The sequence below is a fragment of the Schistocerca gregaria genome, chromosome 5, assembly GCF_023897955.1.
Source record: "Schistocerca gregaria isolate iqSchGreg1 chromosome 5, iqSchGreg1.2, whole genome shotgun sequence".
In the NCBI taxonomy this organism is placed as follows: Eukaryota; Metazoa; Arthropoda; class Insecta; order Orthoptera; family Acrididae; genus Schistocerca; species Schistocerca gregaria.
In genome coordinates, this window is record NC_064924.1 from 418,886,609 (window position 1) to 418,910,874 (window position 24,266).

Genomic DNA, 24,266 nt, shown 5'->3' on the forward strand with positions numbered 1-24,266 from the left:
ACACACACACACACACACACACACACACACACACTAACGCATACACAACTCACGTAACATGAGCACAGTCTCTGACAGCTGGTACCAGACTGCAAGAGGCAATCGTCAAGTGTGTGTGATTTGCGTTTGCGCTCGTATTGTTCAGAAAATTGTTAAGAAATTGGAGTCATTTGGTTTTGCTAATATCAGAAGGCTTATCTTGTTTGATGGTAACCTGTTAAGATTATCAGAATTGTGCTGAAGTTAATAAACTTAAGCGTGTAGAACACATGGAATCCACGCGGGAAATGCATGCTTGAACGTGAATGCAGATACTAGCCAACCCTTCAGGTTGCGCTGCTATATTTGACAGTGAACAGCGCCTTTGCTGTGCCTTTAATATTTTGCAGGTGCCAGTCGTGATCAGAACAGAGATCTGTGCAGTTGCGGGTGCATTATATCGGAGCTAATTGAATTTGAAGTATGGAAAATTACTGGTGATAATATGGTATGTACTTCCCGAGCCAAGGGAAAGCCTGCAGGGAAAGCGGAGAAACACCGTACACTATGTTACAAGCGTGTGTTGAGTGGTAGTGACGGAAGAGGAGTGTGACGAAAAGCAAGACAGCTGCAAAAGTCACAACATCACTGAATCTCGCACTCGCAAACCCTGTGAGCACCAAAAGAACACGAATGGAGCTCCATAAGCAGTGTATTGCAATGCGGACTGGAATACTGGAATCAGTCAACAGTGATACAGATGCCCGTAACAGGAAAACGTGACACCGAAGCCATAAAACGTGGAGTATGGAACGATAGAGAAAGTCATTCGTTCGGATGAGCCGTGTTTCACACTAGCTCCAACTTCTGGTCGAGTTAACGTCTAAAGAACGAAACATAGTGGGGCTTCGGCGATGTTTTGGGTAGCCTTATCGCGGTATTCCTTGCGACGCATAGTGATTTTGCAAAGCGAAATTCCCTGCAAACATTTTGTGTCCATTTTCACTGATAAGGTCCAGCCCATTCTACGGCGTTTGTTCCTCAGAGGTGATGGAGAGTTACAAGACGACAGGGTCGTGTACACACAGATTGCATTGTCCAGGATATTCTGTGAACACGAGGAAAAATTTCACGTCTTTCCCTGGGCACCACAGTAAACCCAATATTATTGAGCCTGTGTGCTCTGTTTTGAGGAGAATTGTGGGCAATAGCCGCCCACCTTCATCGTTCATTGACTTCGCCATTGTTTTACAGGAATAATGCAATAAGATTCCCTTTTAAACGATTCAGTACCTGTGTTTGTCCATTGTGTGAGGAGGATCCCCTCAACGACACATTGCAAGTTTCAGCTTGTCGGAAGCATTCTTTATCAAATTCGTGTGAGTAGGTAGCAAAGGCCATTCCATTCGGTTTCTACGTACTTCGTGGAGGAAGCTGTTCACAAAATGGTAGCGGAGTGCTCCGCAATTAATCCTGTTCTAGGGCCAGCACATCGCTGCAATTTTGACTACAGTGGTCGGAGGATTCTGCCCCCATACAGCACAGTGCACAAATTACCCTCGATAGCGTTGACAGGTGTCTGATATCCGTTCATAGCACTGGTTCGAAACAGGACTGACTTGCCTTCCTGCTGAACCTCAGTCATTCTGCACCTGAGAGTTGTACTAGTGACTGACGAAGCTTTGCGGTGATAGCATTGTCACGCCAATGTGCAACTTAAGGTGTTACAGTCCGATCTTTTTTCTGAATTAATAGTTAATGGTGGCTGCAGGTTCGATGCTTTGCGGTGAGGGAGAGAATAAGAGCGTAGGAAATGAAATTAAATGAAATGGCCATGATCCCCCAACGGGGAATATCGGCTGCTGAAATGCATGTCATTTCAGATGACACCATATTATGAGAATTACGTGTCGATGATGATGACGTCAACACAATACCCAATCCCTGAGCGGAGTAAATCTCTGACCCGGCCCGCAATCGAACCCAGGCCGGCTGCATGGCAGTGAGAGGCTCTGGCCACCTAGCTAGAAGGGCGGACAGTCGGAATCTGTTTTGAAGGCCAAAGGTTTTATTAAACCGTATTAGGCAGTGTAATGTATTCTATTTTTGATGTTTCCACATTTTTGTCTAACCAGTGTATGCACTGATCGCCAGTTAGCAATTCTTATTTCAGAGAAATTAAAGCATATCGTGGAATAACTTGCATTGGTTTTCTCATTTACTTTTCCCTGCTTCTAAATCAGAAGAGTATCAGCGTAATGCTTGGACTTATGTTGAAGAGTAACCTTTTGCTGAAGTATCGCATGCTATTTTTATCTGAAGAGAAATGTTAATATTCCTGAGAATGTGCAGTTCTTTGATGCACACGTTTTATGCCGATCAAAGTCTGAGTGTTTTAAGGTCATTTAAGGTCATTGTGGACGAACTCGGCTAGGCTCATCGCTGCACTGCTCCTGCACTCTGTCCTCACACGGGACGCGTTCCTCATCGTGAAGCACGCAAGATGTGGTGTCCTCCGTGGTTACTACAAGTTGTGCAACGCCTTGCTACATATCACGGAACGTGCTGCCCATCGTGATTTGCGGCCCCAGCGGTCTCCTGTGGCATCTGGTGCACAAAGCACACAGGTTCTTTATAATAAGTGCACGCGCGTAAACCCTGTTAGCGACTGTAGAATAAAAGTAGAGTAAACTGCAAAGAATATTCTGGACTCTTCGATGGCTTGAAGAGCAAATAACGCTATATTGCGAGCTAACATACATCCTAGCAGAAGTTATTCATTAACTCATTTGAATCTCGTCCCATTTTCGGTTTTAAACTGAATGTAGTCATTTTCTAATGTCACTCCGCTCATGCATAATATCTGTATGCTCGATGTTGCATTGACTACCACCACTCTGAGGTAACGTACTTCATAACATGGATTCGATATTAGTTTCATAATTTCATTTGAATGGAAGAGGAGATTTTTTTTAAAGTTGCTTCTTATAAATGAAAAGATTTTTACCGGCAAAAATTTTATATGTTGTATACCATATTTTTCATACATAGCTTTTGCCACGGGTGATTGGCAGTTGTGAAGTAGTGTCAGAGGAAGTAGGCAGAGCCTCTGCATATTTAAGCTCATGCTCAGCACTCGTAACCATGAGTTGACTTCGTAGCAGCTGAGGAGAGCTCCGCCATGGGTAAAATAAGTTTTATTTTATCTTACTAAAATTTTGTCGTCATTAGACATTTTTTAATTTATTTTAAGATTGGTCTCTAGTATTTTCTAATATTAATTCACAGGTCTGAAGATGGTTGCATAAATATAACCGAAACTGGTCACCTATGTTGTTGAGACATAAGTGTTGTGATCGAGACAGAACTTTAGTTAAAATATAGACATCTAAAGTGCTACCAGAGGGAATGGCGGCGGACACTTGGACGGTTTGTTGTGTTGCAGGGTGTGGGTGGGCCCGCGGCTGTACGTGCTGCTGTCGCACCCGGAGCACGCGCGCCTGGTGCTGAGTACGGGAGCGCACGTGGACCGCGACGACTACATCATGGACGTGCTGCGGCCGCTGACGGGCAACGGTCTGCTCGCCTCCAGGGGGGACCTCTGGCGCAGCCGGCGCAGGTCAGCCTCGCCCGGCACCCGCCTGCCGTCCACTTCTGCGAAATTTCCCTTTCATTATGCACCTGAAACTTCACTTGCCTGTCACACTACTTATGAAATTTGCCTGAGGCGTTTCGATATTACATAATTTTTAAGGGTTACACAGAAACGTGTGTAATGGGTTCATTAATGTTGCAATGAATCTGCTAACGTTTATGGGGAAAGCATACCAAGCTTTGAAAATATTAAAAATAATTTGCTAAAATACTGTTTACAAACTGACTTGCGGGTACATTGCCCATCGTCATCTGAAGTGAACCACAATCCAGTCCAAAGTGATCGTAATGATACGTGTTGTTAAATCAAGCTGGTCAGAAGACGCCGCTAGTGTAGCATGTTGAGACTGGTTTGATGCAGCTCTCCGTGCTACTCTATCCAGTGCAAGCTCCTTCATCTCCCAGTACCTACTGCAACCTACATCCTTCTGAATCTGTTTAGTTTATTCCTCTATTGGTCTCTCTCTACGATTTTTACCCTCCACCCTGCCCTCCAATACTAAATTGGTGATCCATCGATGTCTCAGAAAATGTCCTACTAACAGATCCCTTCTTATAGTCAAGTTGTTCCACAAATTTCTCTTCTCTCCAATTCTATTCAGAACCTCCTCATTCAAGTTGTGCCACAAATTTCTCTTCTCTCCAATTCTGTTCAGTTCCTCCTCATTAGTTATGTGATCTACCCATCTAATTTTGAGCATTCCTCTGTAGTATCACATTTCGATAGCTTCTATTCTCTTCTTGTCCAAACTATTTATCGTCCACGTTTCACATGGCTATACCCCATACAAATACTTTCAGAAACGACTTCCTGACACTTAAATCTATACTCGATCTTAACAAATTTCTCTTCTTCAGAAACGCTTTCCTTTCCATAGCCAGTCTACATTTTATATCCTCTCTACTGCGATCATCAGTTATTTTGCTTCCGAAATAGCAAAACTCCTTTACTACTTTAAGCGTCTCATTTCCTAGTCTAATTCCCTCAGCGTCACCCAATTTAATTCGACTACATTCCATTATTCTCGATTTGCTTTTGTTAATGTTAATCTTACATCCTCCTTTCAAGATACTGTCCATTCCGTTCAGCTACTCTTCCATGTCCTTTGCTGTCTCTGACAGAATTACAATGTCATTGGTGAACCTCAAAGTTTTTATTTCTTCTCCATGGATTTTAATTCCTACTCCGAATTTTTCTTTTGTTTCCTTTAATGCTTCCTCAAAATACAGATTGAATAACATCTGGGATAGACTACAACCCTGCCTCACTCCCTTCCCAACCACTGCTTCCTTTTCATGTCCCTCGACTCTTATAACTGTCATCTGGTTTCTGTACAAATTGTAAATATCCTTTCGCTCCCTGTATTTTACCCCTGCCACCTTCAGAATTTGAAATAAAGTATTCCAGTCAACATTGTCAAAAGCTTTCTCTAAGTCTACAAATGTTAGAAATGTAGGTTTGCCTTTCCTTAAGCTATCTTCTAAGATAAGTAGTAGGGTCAGTATTGCCTAACGCGTTTCAACATTTCTACGGAATGCAAACTGGTCTTCCCCGAGGTCGGCTTCTACCAGTTTTTCCAGTCGTCTGTAAAGAATTCGTGTTAGTACATTGATACACTGATAGTGTAGCATATATGTCTCAAATTACATATAGACCTGTATACAAAAATTTAAAAAAAAAAGCCAACGACGTAACAGTAACACTAATAAATTGTGTATTACTGCACTGTTGGGGTACTAAGTGGAGTTATATCACAAACCGATAGGCACTACATGTGGAGGTTCACATTAACAAACAGTCAAAATCTGCTATCAATCAGTTTTGAATATTTCATGTTTGGGAGTCTCTTTCCACGTTCTACAGACTCAGTCACCCCTCCGCCCTACCCTCCCCCTTCCCCTACCTTGCTCTTGCAATATATTGACGGCAGCATCTACTTACCTAGCTACCCCTCAGTGATTCCACCGTCCATATTTCTATTTCTTCCTTTATAACCGGGCTATCCCTCTATCGCAATAAATTACACTACTGTTCAAAAGTTAATGACGAAAGTACGAGGATTATTCGGTAAAGTGGGGTCCGATCGGGTGCGAAATGGAAACCACAGTGAAAATCTGACGAAGCTTTGCACAGATGTGTTGAGCATTGCCTCTAGTACGCCTGTCGACCGCGGAACGTCACTCTTTTCAGTTCTGGACTTACAGCGAGAACGTAAAAATGGCTAGAAAGCAATGTCCACCACGAAGTATGAGGACCTGGTGAAATATTTCGCCTGAAGCTATGCAACCCACATAACTGTCATGCATTTAGTTCTACATGGCGATTCTCGGCCGCACTCTGCAGGGACAATGAAGATGCTCCTGCAGCGTTTTCGATGAGACGTGTTTGATCACCCACAATACAGCCCTTAATTAGCTCCCTCTGAGGTTCATCCCTGTTCACATGAAACACTGGTTATGAAGACAACCTTTTGGCACAGACAACGAGTTATAGACCAGCGCAGAGAATGGGCGGAAAGCACAGGCCTTCAGTGATGATGGTATTGGAGAGCTGGTACAACGCTACGCCAGATGTCTAAGTCGGAACGACGACTATGTGGATGAGTGGCCGAAAGTTGTGGCAACCAGTTGCAAATAATTTTTTTATTTTATTTTTACAGTGGTTTCCATTTTACGGCCTATCGGACCTTACTTTTCGAATAGCCCTCGTAACTTCACATGATATATCAATGGAAAGCAATAAAACTCGACGAAACTTGCGCCATATATGGAAAGAACTGTTACAGTACGGTGCGAAAGGTAACTGAAACTAATATGCAATGCGACAAACAAAGATAATACTTTTGTTCAAAGACAGTAATTACACTGTAGTCACCGTTATTTACTATGTCCCCGGGGCATTACAAAAGACAGGACGTTGTTCTTAACACAGTTTCTGATCACCACGAACGGCAGTGCATGCTCTGCAACGTGTCCCCTTGTTGGCCACAAGATTGATAAGTAGTTTTTGTGGTAAGGCGTTCCATTCCTTCACCAGTGCTGTTGACTGCCGCGGATAGTTGTTGGGGCATGCGAACATGCCGCTGTACGTCTCCTCAACACGTCCCACACATGCTCCATGGGATTTAAGACGGGAGAACGATCAGGACAGTCCGTGCGCCAGATAACCTCTCGTACCAAGGTCTGTGCCTTCTCCGCTGTGCAGTGCGGTCGTGCGTTGCCGTCCATAAAAACGAAGTCAGGGCGGAATGCACTTCTAAAAAGACTGACATTGGCAATCAATACAGCTGCAGAATAATGTTGACTGCTGAGTTTACCGTGCTAAAAGATATGGAGGTCAGTACGTCCATGCAACATTATACCTCCCCATATCCAACATTGTCGAGAACTATCTTTTGGTTGTCCAGCTAGTGTGGTGTGGGAAGGCATCATGTTGCGCGGGCATACTGACCTCCATTTCTTTGGACACGACATATTCAGGTGTCAACGTTATTGTGACGCTGTAGTCTTTCTCCATGTGAGTCGTCTCAGGGGTGCATTTGGCTCTCACTTCAGTTTTATGGATGACTATCAGCGTAGGTCGAGGAGCTCTTGGAACTAGAGGATATTCGGCGTCTTCCGACTTAAATCCGATGGAGCATGTGTATGGTTTGTTTAGGATGCGTACTGTAGTACATTCGCATGCACCAACGACCATGGAGCAGTTGTCAATCACACTGACAGAGGAATGAAACGGCGTAATACAAGGACTCTTTAGCAACCTTGCAGCGAGTAAGAAACATGTCGCAGAGCATGCGTCGCTGTCCATGGTGGACACATACCCTACTAACAACCAACGATCCGATCTTGTACACGGAACCATGAATTTCCTTTGACTAAGAGTGTTGTTTCTTTTCGTCTCATTAAGTTTCTCTTTTTTTTTTCATTTCCCTTCTGAACTACATTGCAGCAGGGCTTTCAATGTATGGCGCAAATTTCATCATCGAGCTGTAATTTCTTGTCAGTGGCAATTCATGCGAAAGTTACCTTCTCCTTAAGTATTGCATTGTAAATAGCATTACGCTAAAATTACTTTCTTTGGCAAACTGTAGTATTATAACACTTAGTAATTACAGTCAATGTTCCAAATAGCACTGAAAGCACTAGAAGAATTTAAAGAACAATGTAAGTTAGAAGTTTAAGGGAGGTGCTGTAAACAAGATAATACTTTCTTCCTTTGCTTCTCTGTTCGGTGTTCTGTTAGTAACATCGGTTTAGTGGCACACAATCTGCAGTGCTGCGACACTTATGTACAACATATGAACCCGGTTGTTCCACCCGAACCCCGCGTAGGGTGTATGGCAGCGTGTTCAGGCAGCTGTCTGTGGCGACAGGCGAAGGCAGGATACCCGCCCACCACACACGCCGGTCACACCTTGTGGACTGAGCGTGAGACCGCCTCCAAATTATTGTACCTCTTCTACATCACCATTGAAGTGACAAGAACAAGTCGTTGTCATTGCGAATGGAGCTTAGTATTTGGTTGTCCACATTCTTAACAACATTAATAGCATCCATCGGCTCACTGCGGTAAAGATAACGATTTTCATTCCTTCACCGATGTACAACAAAGAAGAAGCGCCAAAGCGCGAAAATGATGCTACACAGCATATTTCACAAAAACTAGCTTACACAGACGGCCACGTACCTAGTAATTCAAAGCATCACCCATGGTTAAAGTATTGTACAGTTTAAATACATAACAGGTAACAAATAAACTATTGTTGTGTTCTGTAGTTGTCTTCAGATCGGAGACTGATTCGATGCAGCTCTCCATCGTACGCTATCCTGTATAATCCTCTTCACCTCCGGATAACTATTGCAGCCTACATCTATTTGAACCTCTCCCCCCCCCCCCCCCCCACACACACACACTTCCCTAAATTGATGATACCTAGATGTCTCAAAATGCACCTCAGCAGCCGACCCCTTCTTTTAGTCAAAGTGTGCCACAAATGTCTTCTCCCCAGTTCTCTTCAGTACCTCTGCAGTAGTTGCATCATCTACCCATCTAATCTTCAGCATTATTCTAAAGTGTCCCTTTTCAGAAACGTCTATTCTCTTCTTGTCTGAACTGTTTATCGTCCACTTTTCACTTCCATACAAGCAACACACCTGACAAATAACTTCAGAAAAGACTTCTGAACTCTTCAAGCTTTATTCGATAATAAAAAATTTCTCTTCTGCAGGAACGCTTTTTTTAGTCTACATTTTATATGCTCTCTACTTCGGCCGTCATCGGTTATTTCACTGCCCAAGTAGCAAAACGATAGCTAAGCTCATCTACTAGTTTCAATGTATAATTTGGTAATCTATGTCCCTCAACATCGGTTGATTTAATTAGACTACGTTCCATTACATGTATTTTGCTTCCGTTGATCTTAATGTTATATCCAATTAAAATTATAAAGAATGTAGCAACCAGTCGCGGAAATATAACTTATTTATTTTGTTGCATATCGATTCCGACTTCATAATAGAAATCTGCCAAGGACAGTATTTCTACTTATGGGATGTATCGGTCAGAAAAATGCACTGATGATGACTGATATCAGTCGAAATTGATTTGCGACAAGATAAATAAATTATGTTTCCGTCATTGGTTGCTACGTTCTTTATAATTTTATATTCCACGGTTGCTGCACAGAAAGGGAACCGTATGGAGCCCAATATTTATATCTTCACAAGACACTGTTCATTCCGTTTAACTGCTGTTCCAAGTGCTTTGCTGTCTCTGACACAATTACAGTGTCATCGGTGAACCTCACAGGTTCTATCTCTTCCCATGAACTGTAATTCTTCCTCCAGATTTTCTTTGCTTTTCTTTACTGCTTGTGCAAGGTACAGATTGACTAACATCGAGGATAGCCTAAAATGCTGTTTCATTCCCTTTTTAACCAATGCTTCCTTTTCGTGTCCCTCGACTCTTATAACTGCCATCTTGTTTCTGTAGAAGTTGTACCTTTCGCTTCCTCCATTTTACTTTTACTGAATGACCATATTATCAGTCACTCCTTAAAGGGGCACACTGGTTACTTTGGAGCGCTATTGATGAAATAGAACTAGCTCAAAGTGGTCATATAAGACTCCACCGCTGCTTTAATAAATGTAAGTCAGATTGTGCGTATGTGCCAATGGGTTGTGCCGAATCAGTGCAGTAAGATGGGCTGATGTGGAGACAAAATGGCTGACGATGATGTTTGGCTTGTGGGTCGCTCAGCTGCTCGGACTTCAGCGCCCATACGAAGTCCCAATTATACACACTCCAATGTTTTACACAGTCAAATCTTGGCACGTCAGGAATGATGACGGCGATGATGATGACGAAATAATGAGGACAACACAAACACCCAGTCTTCGGGCAGAGAAAATCCACAACTCGGACAGGAATTGAACCTGGGACCCCGTGATCCAGAGGCAGCAACTCTAGCCACTAGACCACGAACTGCAGACAAAATGGCTGACAGGAACAACCGTGTCCATAAACACACAGTTAGTGGCCATACCTCATCAGTTGCTGTCTCAGTGAGGGCTGTCCATGCATGGTATACTTCAACCAGGGTGGCACGCGAACAGTTTACAAACTTTGCTGTTTCGGAAATACTTCCACCCTTGGCCTGGAAGCCAATGATCACGACATGTTTCTGGAAACGCACACTTTCCATGTTAGAGCTCATTTCATTACTTCTCTTCAAATCACATTAATCATGAAACGGAAACACACAGCAACAGAACGTACCAGCGTGACTTCATACACTTTGTTACAGGAAATGTTCAAAATGTCCTCCGTTAGCGAGGATACATGCATCCACCCTCCGTCGCATGGAATCCCTGATGCGCTGATGCAGCCCTGGAGAGTGACGTATTGTATCACAGCCGTCCACAATACGAGCACATTTGGTACCGGGGTTGCGTAGACAAGAGCTTTCAAATGCCCCTATAAATGAAAGTCAAGGGGGTTGAGGTCAACAGAGAGTGGAGGCCATGGAATTGGTCCGCCTCTGCCAATCCATCGGTCACCGAATCTGTTGTTGAGAAGTGTACGAACACTTCGAATGAAATGTGCAGGAACTCCATCGTGCATGAATCACATGTTGTGTGGTACTTGTAAAGGCACATGTTCTAGCATCACAGGTAGAGCATCCCGTATGAAATCATGATAACGTGCTCCATTGAGAGTAGGTGGAAGAACATGGGTCCCAATGAAGACATCACCAACAATGCCTGCCCAAACGTTCACAAAAATCTGTGTTGATGACGTGATTGCACAGTTGCGTGCGGATTCTCGTCAGCCCACAGATGTTGATTTACAATTTGACCACGTTGGAATGAAGGCTCATCCGTAAAGAGAGCAGTTGCACTAAAATGAGGATTGACACATTGTTGGATGAACCATTCGCAGAAGTGTACCCGTGGAGGCCAATCAGCTGCTGATAGTTCCTACACACGCTGTACATGGTACGGAAACAACTGGTTCTCCCGTAGCACTCTCCATACAGTGACGTGGTCAACGTTACCTTGTACAGCAGCAACTTCTCTGACGCTCACCTTCGGGTTATCGTCAACTGCACGAAGAATTGCCTCGTCCATTGCAGGTGTCCTCGTCGTTCTAGGTCTTCCCCAGTCGCGAGTCATAGGCTGGAATGTTCCGTGCTCCCAAAGACGCCGATCAATTGCTTCGAACGTCTTCCTGTCGGGACACCTTCGTTCTGGAAATCTGCCTGGATACAAACGTACCGCGCCATGGCTATTGCCCCGTGCTAATCCATACATCAAATGAGCATCTGCCAACTCCACATTTGTAAACATTGCACTGGCTGCAAAACCACGTTCGTGATGAACACTAACCTGTTGATGCTACGTACTGATGTGCTTGAGGCTAGTACTGTAGAGCAATGAGTTGCATGTCAACACAAGCACCGAAGTCAACATTACCTTCCTTCAATTGGGCCAACTGGCGGTGAATCGAGGAAGTACAGTACATACTGACGAAACTAAAATGAGCTCTAACATGGAAAGTAAGCGTTTCCGGACACATGTTCACATAACGTCTTTTCTTTATTTGTGTGTGAGGAATGTTTCCTGAAAGTTTGCCCGTACCTTTTTGTAACACCCTGTTTACCCTCCTCTGCTAGTGCTGTCACGTGCTGTCTTGAGTGGTTGTTGCATGTTGACGTGGAACACAGGCAGTGATCACATTAATGGGACTGAACCGTGTGTTACCTGGTTGGTACTGGGACTGTGTAACCTGTTACCTGTAACTAACAGTTTAGCTCATTGCTAGTTGGTAGGCTAGCCGTAGCCCCTGTTAACAGGGCCAGTTGACGATTGCAGGCTGCTGAGCCGCGTGTACAAGACGCAGTGGCTGCAGGAGCAGTACACGTGGCTGCAGAAGGCCGCAGAGACGCTGGTGTCGGCGATGCGACCTCTGTGGAGCGACGAAGCCTCAGCAGCAGGGGCTGAGGAGGAGACCCTTGGGCACCTGGCCGCCTGCACGCTCGACCAGGTGGCCGGCTCAGTGGTAGGACGCAGCCTGCTGTCCGGCGGCGCCGACGGCGTCGGCTTCGTCAAGGACTACATGAGGGCCGTCCAGACGCTGCACGCCAGGGTACGTACCAGCAGCAGGCCTCCGTCTCTACGGCAGGAACAGTTCTGACAAGCTACAACAGTGAGCCGGCCGACCGGAATGGCCACGCAGTTCTAGGCGCTACAGTATGGAGCCGAGCGACCGCTACGGTCTCAGGTTCGAATCCTGCCTCGGGCATGGATGTGTGTGATGTCCTTTGGTTAGTAAGGTTTAACTAGTTCTAAGTTCTAGGGGACTGATGACCTCAGCAGTTAAGTCGCACAGTCCTCAGAGCCATTTGAACCATTTTGAACAGTGAGCCAGACTGTGACTTTAACCCGGAAGCTTGCCTTTTCAAGGCAATTCTCTTACCTCTTTCCTACGTTTCATACTTCGCAGAAGTTGTGTTGCAACTACCACCAGAGCCAAATGAGTTATCAAGGCAGGACTCACGATCCAGCAGCATAGCTTCACTCCACCTTTACCTCTCTCCTACATTTCATGTCTCAGATGTTATGTTGCAGATGGTGAAGAAATTATTCAGGAAGTGCAGGGAGACGAAACTTTAATAGTCTTGGGTGACTGGAATTCGAGAGTAGGAAAAGGGAGAGAAGGAAGCATAGTGGGTGACTATGGATTGGGGGTGAGAAATGAAAGAGGAAGCCGTCTGGTAGAATTTTTCACAGAGCATAAACTAATCATAGCTAACACTTGGTTCAATAATCATATAAGAATGTTGTATACAAGGAAGAATCCTGGAGATACTAGAAGGTATCAGATAGAATATATAATGGTAAGACAGAGATTTAGGAACCAGGTTTTAAATTGTAAGACATTTCCAGGGGCAGATGTGGACTCTAGCCGCAATCTATTGGTTATGAACTGTAGATTAAAACTGAAGAAACTGCAAAAAGGTGGGAATTTAAGGAGATGGGACCTGGTAAAACTGACTGAACCAGAGGTTGTACAGAGTTTCAGGGAGAACATAAGGGAGTAATTGACAGGAATGGGGGAAAGAAATACAGTACAAGAAGAATGGATAGCTCTGAGGGATGAAGTAGTGAAGGCAGCAGAGGATCAACTAGGTAAACAGACGAGGGCTAGTAGAAATTCTTGGGTAACAGAAGAAACATTGAATTTAATTGATGAAAAGAGAAAATATAAAAACGCAGTAATTGAAGCAGCCAAGAAGGAATACAAACATCTCAAAAATGAGATCGACAGGAAGTGCAAAATGGCTAAGCATGGATGGCTAGAGGACAAATGTAAAGATGTAGGAACGTATATCACTAGGGGTAAAGTAGATACTTCCTACAGGAAAATTAAAGGGACCTTTGGAGATAAGAGAACCACTTGCATGAATATCAAGATCTCATGTGGAAACACAGTTCTAAGCAAAGAAGGGAAAGCAGAAAGGTGGAAGGAGTATATAGAGTGTCTATACAAGGGCTATGTTCTTGAGGACAATATTATGGAAATGGAAGAAGATGTAATGAAGATGAAATGGGACATCTGATACTGCGTGAAGAATGACAGATGTGAAAATTACCGAACTATCAGTTTAATAAGCCACAGCTACAAAATACTAACACGAATTATTTACAGACGAATGGAAAACTGGTAGAAGTCGACCTCGGGGAAGATCAGTTTGCATTCCGTAGAAATGTCGGAACACTGGCCCTACGACATACCTTAGAAAATAGATTAAGAAAAGGCAAACCTACGTTTCTAGCATTTGTAGACTTAGAGAAAGCTTTCGACTATGTTGATCGGAATACTCTCTTTCAAATTCTGAAGATGGCAGGGGTCAAATACAGGGAGCTAAAGGATATTTACAATTTGTACAGAAACCAGATGGCAGTTATGAGAGTCGAGGGGCATGAAAGGGAAGCAGTGGTTGGGAAGGGAATGCGACAGGGTTGTAGCCTATCCCCAGTGTTATACACTGAGCAAGCAGTAATGGAAACAAAAGAAAAGTTAGGAGAAGGAATTGAAATCCATGGTGAAGAAATAAGAACTTTTAGGTTCGCCGATGACATTGTAATTCTATCAGAGACAGCAAAGGATCTGGAAGAGCAGCTAAACAGAATGGACAGTGTCTTCAAAGGAGGATATAAGATGAACATCAATAAAACCAAAACGAGGATAATGGAAAGTAGTAGAATTAAATCGGGTGATACCGTGGAAATCAGATTGGGAAATGAGACGCTTAAAGTAGTAAATGAGTTTTGCTATTTGGGGAGCAAAATAACTGATGATGGTCGAATTAGAGAGGATATAAAATGTAGACAGGCAATGGCAAGGAAAGCGTTTCCGAAGAAGAGGAATTTGTTAACATCGAGTATAGATTTAAGTGTCAGGAAGTCGTTTCTAAAAGTATTTGTATGGAGTGTAGCCATGTATGGATGTGAAACGTTGACGATAAATAGTTTGGAGAAGAAGAGGATAGAAGCTTTCGAAATGTGGTGCTACAGAAGAGTGCTGAAAATTAGGTGGATATATCACATAACTAGTGAGGAGATATTGAAGAGAATTGGGGAGAAGAGAAATTTGTGGCACAACTTGACTAGAAGAAGGGATCGCGTTGTAGGACATATTCTGAGGCATCAACGAATCACCAATTTAGTATTGGAGGGCAGCGTGGAAGGCAAAAATCGTAGAGGGAGGCCAAGAGAAGAATACACTAGACAGATACAGAAGGATTTAGGTTACAGTACGTAATGGGAGTTGAAGAAGCTTGCACAGAATAGAGTAACATGGAGAGATGCATCAAACCAGTCTCAGGACTGAAGACCTCAACAACAACATACTTCGCAGATGTTGTGTTGCAACTATCTACACGGCCGAATGAGTTATCGAGCCAGGACTCACGATCGACCTTTATAGCTTCACTCCACCAGTACCTCTCTCCTACTTTTCATATTTCTCAGGTGTTATGTTGCAACTACGTTCACATTCGAATGGTTGGCAGCTCGGTAGTTCAGTATGTTCAGTCATGTCTCTGGCAATACTCCGTAATAAAAAACTGTGTGAAGTTGAACTTGAAGATGTTTCACACAACGGCCGCACAGACCTAATGACGGAAAGTGACAAAGAACTAAGAAGAGAAAAGGAAAAGTGATTGGCGTCGCTGCCTTCTCTGTGGAAATATTCGGGTTTGGTTCCCAGTACATCTTTAGGGGTTTTCTGTGGTAATTCTGTCTAGCCTTGTGAGGCTAAATGAGGGGCTGTTTGAATAACGAAGCAGCGGTATCACCGGGATTCGCCTACTAGCAATAGCAGTTGGAGCGATTGGCGTCGGGCTGATCACATGTCGTGTGATCATACATTACTCTGCGTATTGCCATGTAGGCAGGAGTCAGCCTGTCGGCAGGCCTAATACCTAGTCCCCGAGTGGTGTTTATGTTGACACTTTCGTTCCTCTGCTTGATGGGGCATTGGCGAGATTGCGATTTTAAGTCCCAGTCTGTTACGCTGTTTTAATCTGCCAATAAGTTTCAAAACAGTGCACAATTCGCAGCACAGTAAACGATCCATTCTAGAAGATGGATTCTATCTTTCATATTAATTATTTATTGGGTGGTTGATACCAGGCTCGAGACGAATTTGGTGTTTTAGTATCGTGAACAGCCTTTCAGTATCAACATCCATATTATAGTCTGTTTCCACATCCAATACAGTCTTGCGGGAGGCGCGATCAATAAGTGATGCAAGACATTTTTTCTCAGCCAGTTTTGGTTGAAAAGATGCAGAACTTCTGGGACATCTTGAAATATTCCTTGTTCAGCACCTATAGATTCATGAAGGTGCGTTAGTTACCGCATTGAGTTTCTTTTGGCGGAAAACCAAAACATAGAAGACACTCATAGGCATTTCCTGAATGTCTAAGGGACCTGGCAGTGAACAGGAGCACGGTGAGTCGTTGGGCGAGGCACCCGTCACCATAGCAACAAGATAGCGCACACAGCTGTGACTCCTGAAATGTTGGAACGTGCGGACACACTAATTCTAGGTGGTCGACGAATGACAGTCAAACACCTCGCGTCACAACTGAACTTTTTTTTGGTAGTGTTGACATACTTTTCCACCATTTGGGATACTCAGAGGAGTTTGCCCGTTGGGTTCCTCGCTGCTTACAAAAAAAACACAAATAGCAATGAAGGACTGTCTGTGCAGAATGACATGCGCGTTACGAGGCTGATGATTGGAGGTTATTGATGCAGTGAGTCGCTGGTTGTGACGTAGACCGGTAAAGTGGTACCGGACGTTGTTGTTGTTTTGGGGAAGGAGACCAGACAGCGAGGTCATCGGTCTCATCGGATTAGGGAAGGATGGGCAAGGAAGTCGGCCGTGCCCTTTCAGAGGAACCATCCCGGCATTTGCCTGAAGTGATTTAGGGAAATCACGGAAAACCTGAATCAGGATGGCCGGACGCGGGATTGAACCGTCGTCCTCGCGAATGCGAGTCCAGTGTCTAACCACTGCGCCACCTCGCTAGGTCCGGTACCGGACGGACACAACCGTGCGGACATACAGGCCTTCTCAGTAAGGTGGGATGAGGACGTCGCATTAAAAGAAGATTGTATCGAAAAATTCGATTTTTTTAGCCAGAAGAGTGGAGAATAATATGGCTTATTGAAATCGTGAATAGAATCAACCCGATTTCAGAAAAAAATGTGTTGCGTTACTAATAACTTGCCTCTCAAATTAGAGTCTTGCAATGTGACTGGTCATTCAGCATGTCTAGATAATCATTCGCATAATTGTAATACTACACATTGGGAATGTAGTGATAGGGAGGCAGGAACAATACGATATAGCTTTCAAAATCGTGGAAGCTTCTCTTTCATGCTTCGCTACCTACCTGAGACCATACCGGTTCTCAGGCTTCAGTCGGTGGATACCTGAAACAAAGTGAAGAACGCTACACCGGACTATACAACAGTTCTAGAGTTCTCATTCTTAGTATTTCTCGACATAATCTTATCTTTCAACAAGCTAATTGGCAGAATGGCTTTTGAAATTTATTTATAAATATTGATTCATTAAGCATATTTGCGTCATTCATGTTGCTCTTCCAGGTAAAACATTTATTAATCTGACAGGTACGTTACTTCCCACGGCTGTTAATGTCTCTCGCAAGACCTCAGTGCGATAAGACATTTGCCGACCAATTCAAGACTCCGCAAATGCTTATACTGCCTAGTGAAAAAATTGTTCATTACATTGGGGTGTCCGGATATTTTCGGTCAGATAGTGTAGATTAGGGGTGAGAGAAGACTTGCAAACAGTTTTGACTATTGTCAGAAATTCGGTATGCGCTCGATCAGCAGTTACGAAACCGAATCTACTACCTCTAGGAATGGTGAACGAGACGGCAGTGAAAGCATTTCAAGCCCGTGATATAGTACATCCAACTGATTTTCTAGTTTCCCCTAAATGTTAAATAATCGTAAAAGAACAGAAAAAGGTATATATCGAATACAGAACTGGATGTTTGCGGTCTACAAAGCACAGTGTATAGAATCGTAATACATCGAAATACCCAAATTGAACACCTAGCAGCTGACTTCAGTCATACTCCAAAGTATTAACTACAGGAGATTAATAATTTTCAGACACAGGCTTCAAAGAAGAAACAACAGTAGTAAAAGTATTAATCACAGGAATGAAGACAAATTTGAAACAATTAGGTACACAAAAGCTATAAAAAGTCAATACTTAAATGAAGAAATGTTAGAATACGAGCTATTTACAGTTCTACAGAGATTCAATAGATTAATAAATGCACGCAGAAGCAAAAAAAATTATTGAATTTGAATGGAAACATTGTTTGGTACTGTAAGCATTTAAACAGAAAATCGTTCTTTTTCGCAGTTGTAGATGGATTGGTACGTTACATTTTGGTTACACAGTTTACTCAGAGTTAGAGGCAATGAACTTGGTAAGACAGCTGTGCCGAAGATACGAGAAGGAGTTTCACAGGTAACACGACAGCACTGAAACAGCTAAAAGAGACAACATTATGAATATAACGAAGAAACTTTAATTTGTAGTGTATCTACAAGAATTTGAACAAGCTCCTCAACAAGATAACTGCTAATGTAATCTTATGAAGGGTATGAATTTTATCGCTAGTACAGCGACAAAAATAATTTTCAATATGCTTCATTATTACCACATGATACATCAACAAGATATATCTTAGAAATTTTTTATTAAGACAGAAGACCAAGGGCTTAAAGAGGAAGAGACTTCGAAATCTCTGATAAATAGTTACAAACAGAATTATAAATATCTGAAACAAATGGGCAAATAAGAAAATGTAATCGTGTTGAAGAACGAGAGATTACCAATGATTATAAACCACAACAAAGAAGAAATATAGAATGACTAATGACAAGATGAAAAAGAAGGATTACTAAGAGCTTCACGTGTATTTGCGTACTGTGTAACGTTTCTTTCCGTGGAGGCATATAAAAGAGAGAGAAATATTTAATTTTATAAGAAATGCGTAATGTATGAATATAACTTTGGCTCTGGAATGACACATTATAAATACGGTGGCACGATTTGGTTAGCACTTTAACACGCACACATTAAAATATTCAGTCTCTATTAATTTAGAGTTCTGTGCCATTGACTATTATATTCCTTCTATGTATCACTCCCTGATGGTTACTGATAATCGTCATTGTTTGAAGGCTCGTTGACCGTAAAACACTAACTGTGATTTCCACGTAAAAGGCGGTAACGAATATCTATCGAACTTCGTAAAAATAGATCTGTAGGCTCACTTCTGGGCGACAAAACACTTAAACGTCATGGCTGTTGAACCATCAGTCGCTTTGCCTTCAAACAACGTGAGCGCAATTTCCGGATACATCCATCTGTAACACACAAATTCATTGACCAACTCAGTATTGCGATATCAAAGGGTTATCTGCAATAAGTGGCTGGCACGTGATATTTAAGAATGGAAGTATTATCATTTCATAAAAGTACAAATCATTGGTATCGGAATTATTACCTCTAACTTTACCGACGGCAAAAACAGAAGTTATTCACAGGACGGGGAAGTCACTGTTTCCCTAAAAGTTCATTTCATTCTTTAAGAGAAATGAATACGGATTTTCCATAGATATTGGTTTCACCTATAGTCTCTGAATTTCCTTTAACGCTTGTTCATTAGGCATCTACATTACTAATTACGCGTAACATAAAACACTCCTGGAAATTGAAATAAGAACACCGTGAATTCACTGTCCCAGGAAGGGGAAACTTTATTGACACATTCCTGGGATCAGATACATCACATGATCACACTGACAGAACCACAGGCACATAGACACAGGCAACAGAGCATGCACAATGTCGGCACTAGTACAGTGTATATCCACCTTTCGCAGCAATGCAGGCTGCTATTCTCCCATGGAGACGATCATAGAGATGCTGGATGTAGTCCTGTGGAACGGCTTGCCATGCCACTTCCACCTGGCGCCTCAGTTGGACCAGCGTTCGTGCTGGACGTGCAGACCGCGTGAGACGACGCTTCATCCAGTCCCAAACATGCTCAATGGGGGACAGATCCGGAGATCTTGCTGGCCAGGGTAGTTGACTTACACCTTCTAGAGCACGTTGGGTGGCACGGGATACATGAGGACGTGCATTGTCCTGTTGGAACAGCAAGTTCCCTTGCCGGTCTAGGAACGGTAGAACGATGGGTTCGATGACGGTTTGGATGTACCGTGCACTATTCAGTGTCCCCTCGACGAACACCAGAGGTGTACGGCCAGTGTAGGAGATCGCTCCCCACACCATGAAGCCGGGTGTTGGCCCTGTGTGCCTCGGTCGTATGCAGTCCTGATTGTGGCGCTCACCTGCACGGCGCCAAACACGCATACGACCATCATTGGCACCAAGGCAGAAGCGGCTCTCATCGCTGAAGACGACACGTCTCCATTCGTCCCTCCATTCACGCCTGTCGCGACACCACTGGAGGCGGGCTGCACGATGTTGGGGCGTGAGCGGAAGACGGCCTAACGGTGTGCGGGACCGTATCCCAGCTTCATGGAGACGGTTGCGAATGGTCCTCGCCGATACCCCAGGAGCAACAGTGCCCCTAATTTGCTGGGAAGTGGCGGTGCGGTCCCCTACGGCACTGCGTAGGGTCCTACGGTCTTGGCGTGCATCCGTGCGTCGTTGCGGTCCGGTCCCAGGTCGACGGGCACGTCACCTCCCGCCGACCACTGGCGACAACATCGCTGTACTGTGGAGACCTCACGCCCCACGTGTTGAGCAATTCGGCGGTACGTCCACCCGGCCTCCCGCATGCCCACTATACGCACTCGCTCAAAGTCCGTCAACTGCACATACGGTTCACGTCCACGCTGTCGCGGCATGCTACCAGTGTTAAAGACTGCGATGGAGCTCCGTATGCCACGGCAAACTGGCTGACACTGACGGCGGCGGTGCACAAATGCTGCGCAGCTAGCGCCATTCGTCAGCCAACACCGCGGTTCCTGGTGTGTCCGCTGTGCCGTGCATGTGATCATTGCTTGTACAGCCCTCTCGCAGAGTCCGGAGCAAATATGGTGGGTCTGACACACCGGTGTCAATGTGTTCTTTTTTCCATTTCCAGGAGTGTAGTTTTTAATAGGTTGAAAGTTCTTAGCATTTTTCAGATACATTTTAGTAGCAATGACAGATAGTAGTCTACTACTTTCTCAAGATTGTTTCGCATGCTTGTTTACGAGGAGTGGGCTACCTACTGGTAGAGCTTGAGGTCTGTGTTGTTCGTGGCTATGATTATTATCGACTCCATGTCACAGATGACGCAACGTGTGGAAATTCCACATGGCTCCATCGCTGATTAGGGCCTAATATAAGGTGCTGTGGCAGCAACGCTAGAGCCCGAAGCTGCGTATGCCTCATTGCAGCTTATCAGATGCAACCATCAGGTGTCTCGACAGTGACAGCACGTCAGCGGAGTTTTCCCGTAGTGGAGATCTCCGCTACCTGCCCCAAGTTACCTGAGAAACAATGATTCCTGCTACCGGTCTGACTACCTTCAGCCAGCCAGCCACCCAGGAGAATCAGTTATTAAAATGTTGCTTTTCACTTCAAATAAAATATGCGAATATCTAAGTTTACCATGTAATTTCGTAAAACTGCCACCCTTACTTTGCACCTTCATCATAAATTCACCACCGATAGTATTTTAACTGTTTAGTAGCCTGCATAAGCACGGCTAATAATTAGGAGATAGATAGTCAGGCAGTACCCTAAAAAACTTCATTAATTAGTCGATTTGTATTTCAGCGCTCAAGTTGTTTCAGAAGTTCACAGCTATGGCTATAAGTTCCTCCTCTATTTTCCAAAAATTTTCTTCACCCGCTACATGTATTTAACGACATTATTATGGAACAAGGCTGTTCTTGATATTGCCATTGTTGCTTTTTTAGGTGCATTTTGGTCTCGTCCTAGTTCCAAGTGCTGTAATGTAAGTAGCAAACACTATTAATACGCGGATTCCTGTACTGTAAAGGGCTTTATGTTGCAGGTTATGAACCCATTTCTGCTCGTGACACCAATATTCAAGTTATCAAGTCTTGGTAGGGAACAAGCGAAACTGGCAAATTCCATGCATCAGTTCATCGACGACTCTGTAGAGAAAATGAAGAAACTACCATCAGAGGAAAGTGAAAGCTGCGACTCTGAAGCTAGCTCAGCAGGAAGGTAGGTACCTCAGTGCGCTGCTACTACATAAGTAGTGGGTTCCATCTCAACTAAATAAAATTCACGCGTACGGAGCTACTAGTCTCTGCTTTGTCTGATAATCTCTGTGGCAGTGTAGTTGGCAGAGACGGTCAGCCGATGTAATTTGCTTATGTGTCTTTAAAGAGCTCTTACCAAAAATTGCAGCTAAAAATCTTCAATAAGATAAGAATAGATTCTGTCGGTCACCTATATTCACCTTAAATAAGGCTTTATCTGTAGTGGTAGCTTTTTCAGCTCTAAGACAAATTCTAAATTTTCTTCTAAATAATTTATCTTGTTAATTATTTCAATAGACTATAAAACATGTTAATTGACAAGGCATTTACCTAATTCCTAGCTTAGTACCTTAGTTTCTGTAATCATTGTTCTTCCAGCTTATTAAGTTTTTCTAGATCTTCCTCTAAAATTTGTTCACTCGCCGGTAACGTCCAGTACCAAATTAATTTATCCTATACAGTTAGAAAATCTGGTCCACTAACCTTCTTCTCATTCAGATGAGGGTACGACGTAGAGTTTTATCCTTGTCTGTCCTATACAGTACACCGTTTCCAATTTCTTCTTCCTACTCAAGGGCTAAGTTACGTCGTTAACAGTATAATTCAAATGATTGTATTACGAGCACTTTGCAGTTCGATAGGATTTGTAGTGGCTGGTTCGCACTGACTTTTGACTTTCAATTAGGTTTCAAGTACTTTAATATTATAAGGGCAATTTGAACGGATTTTCCGTAGAACGCAGTGTAGAGTTCCTCTGTCATCCAAAGGTTTTTATCCGTTGGACCCATTACATAGAGAATAATTGGCGCCTACTGGCCACTCCATGATTTAGTATGGTTACGAGTGGGTAGTAAAAATGGTACTCTCATTTAAATCAACTTTCTCATGTTACTCACGAATACCGAAAAGGAGAAAGCATTGCTTTGTAGCCCTAAGGCCGATCTTCATTGACTTCACAGAATTGTTATATCACTAAAAAGTTTAAGTCGGTGTTAGTTCAAACAATAATGTAAATTCTCCAAAACAGTTCAGTTGTAACTTCCTACCATATTAAAACTGTCTGCCGGAACGAGTCTTTTACTTCAGCGCGCAAGTGCTCTGCCATCTGAGCTACCCGAGCACGACTCACGACCTGTCCTCACAGCTTCAGGTCCCGAGTTCGAGTCTCGGTCTGACACACAGTTTTAATCTGCCAGGAAGTTTCATATCAGCGCACACTCCGCAGCAGAGTGAAAATCTCATTTTGGAAACACCCCCAGGCTGTGGCTAAGCCACATCTCCGCAATATCCTTTCTTCCAGGAGTGCTAGTTCTGCAAGGTTCGCAGAAGAGCTTCTGTGAAGTTTGTAAGGTAGCAGACGAGATACTGGCAGAACTGAAGCTGTGAGGACGGGTCCGGAGTCGTGCTCTGTATGACGTCCGTTTGTGATTCGTTATTCGTTATATACAAAGAAATTATTACATATATTTTATATATTTTTTATTTTTTATTTATCAACATGATTCTTTCTCTCAGGGATATTTTCTTTTTTATCACTTTTACTTACGTGCATAACTAAATATGAAACGGGTTCTTGAAGGGACACAGTTATTCATGTACCAACTTTAGATTTTGGACGTGATGACTAAAATATAGTTGCCGTTAACTGAATTGAATGTAATTTTGTTAATTTCTATTTATTGATTGCAAAGCAAGGCTTGAGAGAATTTCGATTGTTGCCGTGGAGCGGCCAAGATAAAAATTACTGAACTCATGGAATCTGTATAGTTTAAAAACATGATCTTTAACGTCAATTAATTATCTGGTGCTATTTTAGAAGGTTCGTACAAAGAAATCTCTCGCATTTACATTTACTGTTGACACTTTGACAAATAATAGATCGGCGCATAATGGCCGCCCAGAGGCTGCATCGGAAGATGAGCTTCTCACAGCGCAATTACTGAAAAATGCTTATTAAAAATAAGTAGCTACTGCGAGCATTTGAGGTGACAACTATTACAAGAAATTCAGTTTCTAATAATAATAACAGGTTTATTTAGCAAAAACTACGAATGATATAGAAAAAATTTTGTGTAGCTTTTCATCCTTTTTATTTTCATAGATATTAAATAAGATACTGTCGGGGCAAATCAGTTTTTTCAGGAACATTAACTATATCTTTTACACTAATTATATTCATAAAATACGTAAACTACGATTTACAACCGCTAAAAATGTCAATATTTATGTGACGTACCGTTACATGGGCCCCT

At 43.2% G+C, this 24,266-nt stretch overlaps 1 protein-coding gene across 1 annotated transcript in view; it reads left to right on the top strand.

Annotated features, from left to right (window-relative positions):
- The window catches only part of LOC126272901 (cytochrome P450 4C1-like), a 270,136-nt gene that overhangs the window by 172,311 nt on the left and 73,559 nt on the right, over window positions 1–24,266 (top strand). The window contains exons 3-5 of the mRNA XM_049976165.1: window positions 3,425–3,598; window positions 12,007–12,280; window positions 21,801–21,976. Of these exons, the coding sequence (XP_049832122.1) occupies window positions 3,425–3,598; window positions 12,007–12,280; window positions 21,801–21,976 (624 nt within the window). The remainder of the gene's footprint in view (window positions 1–3,424; window positions 3,599–12,006; window positions 12,281–21,800; window positions 21,977–24,266) is intronic.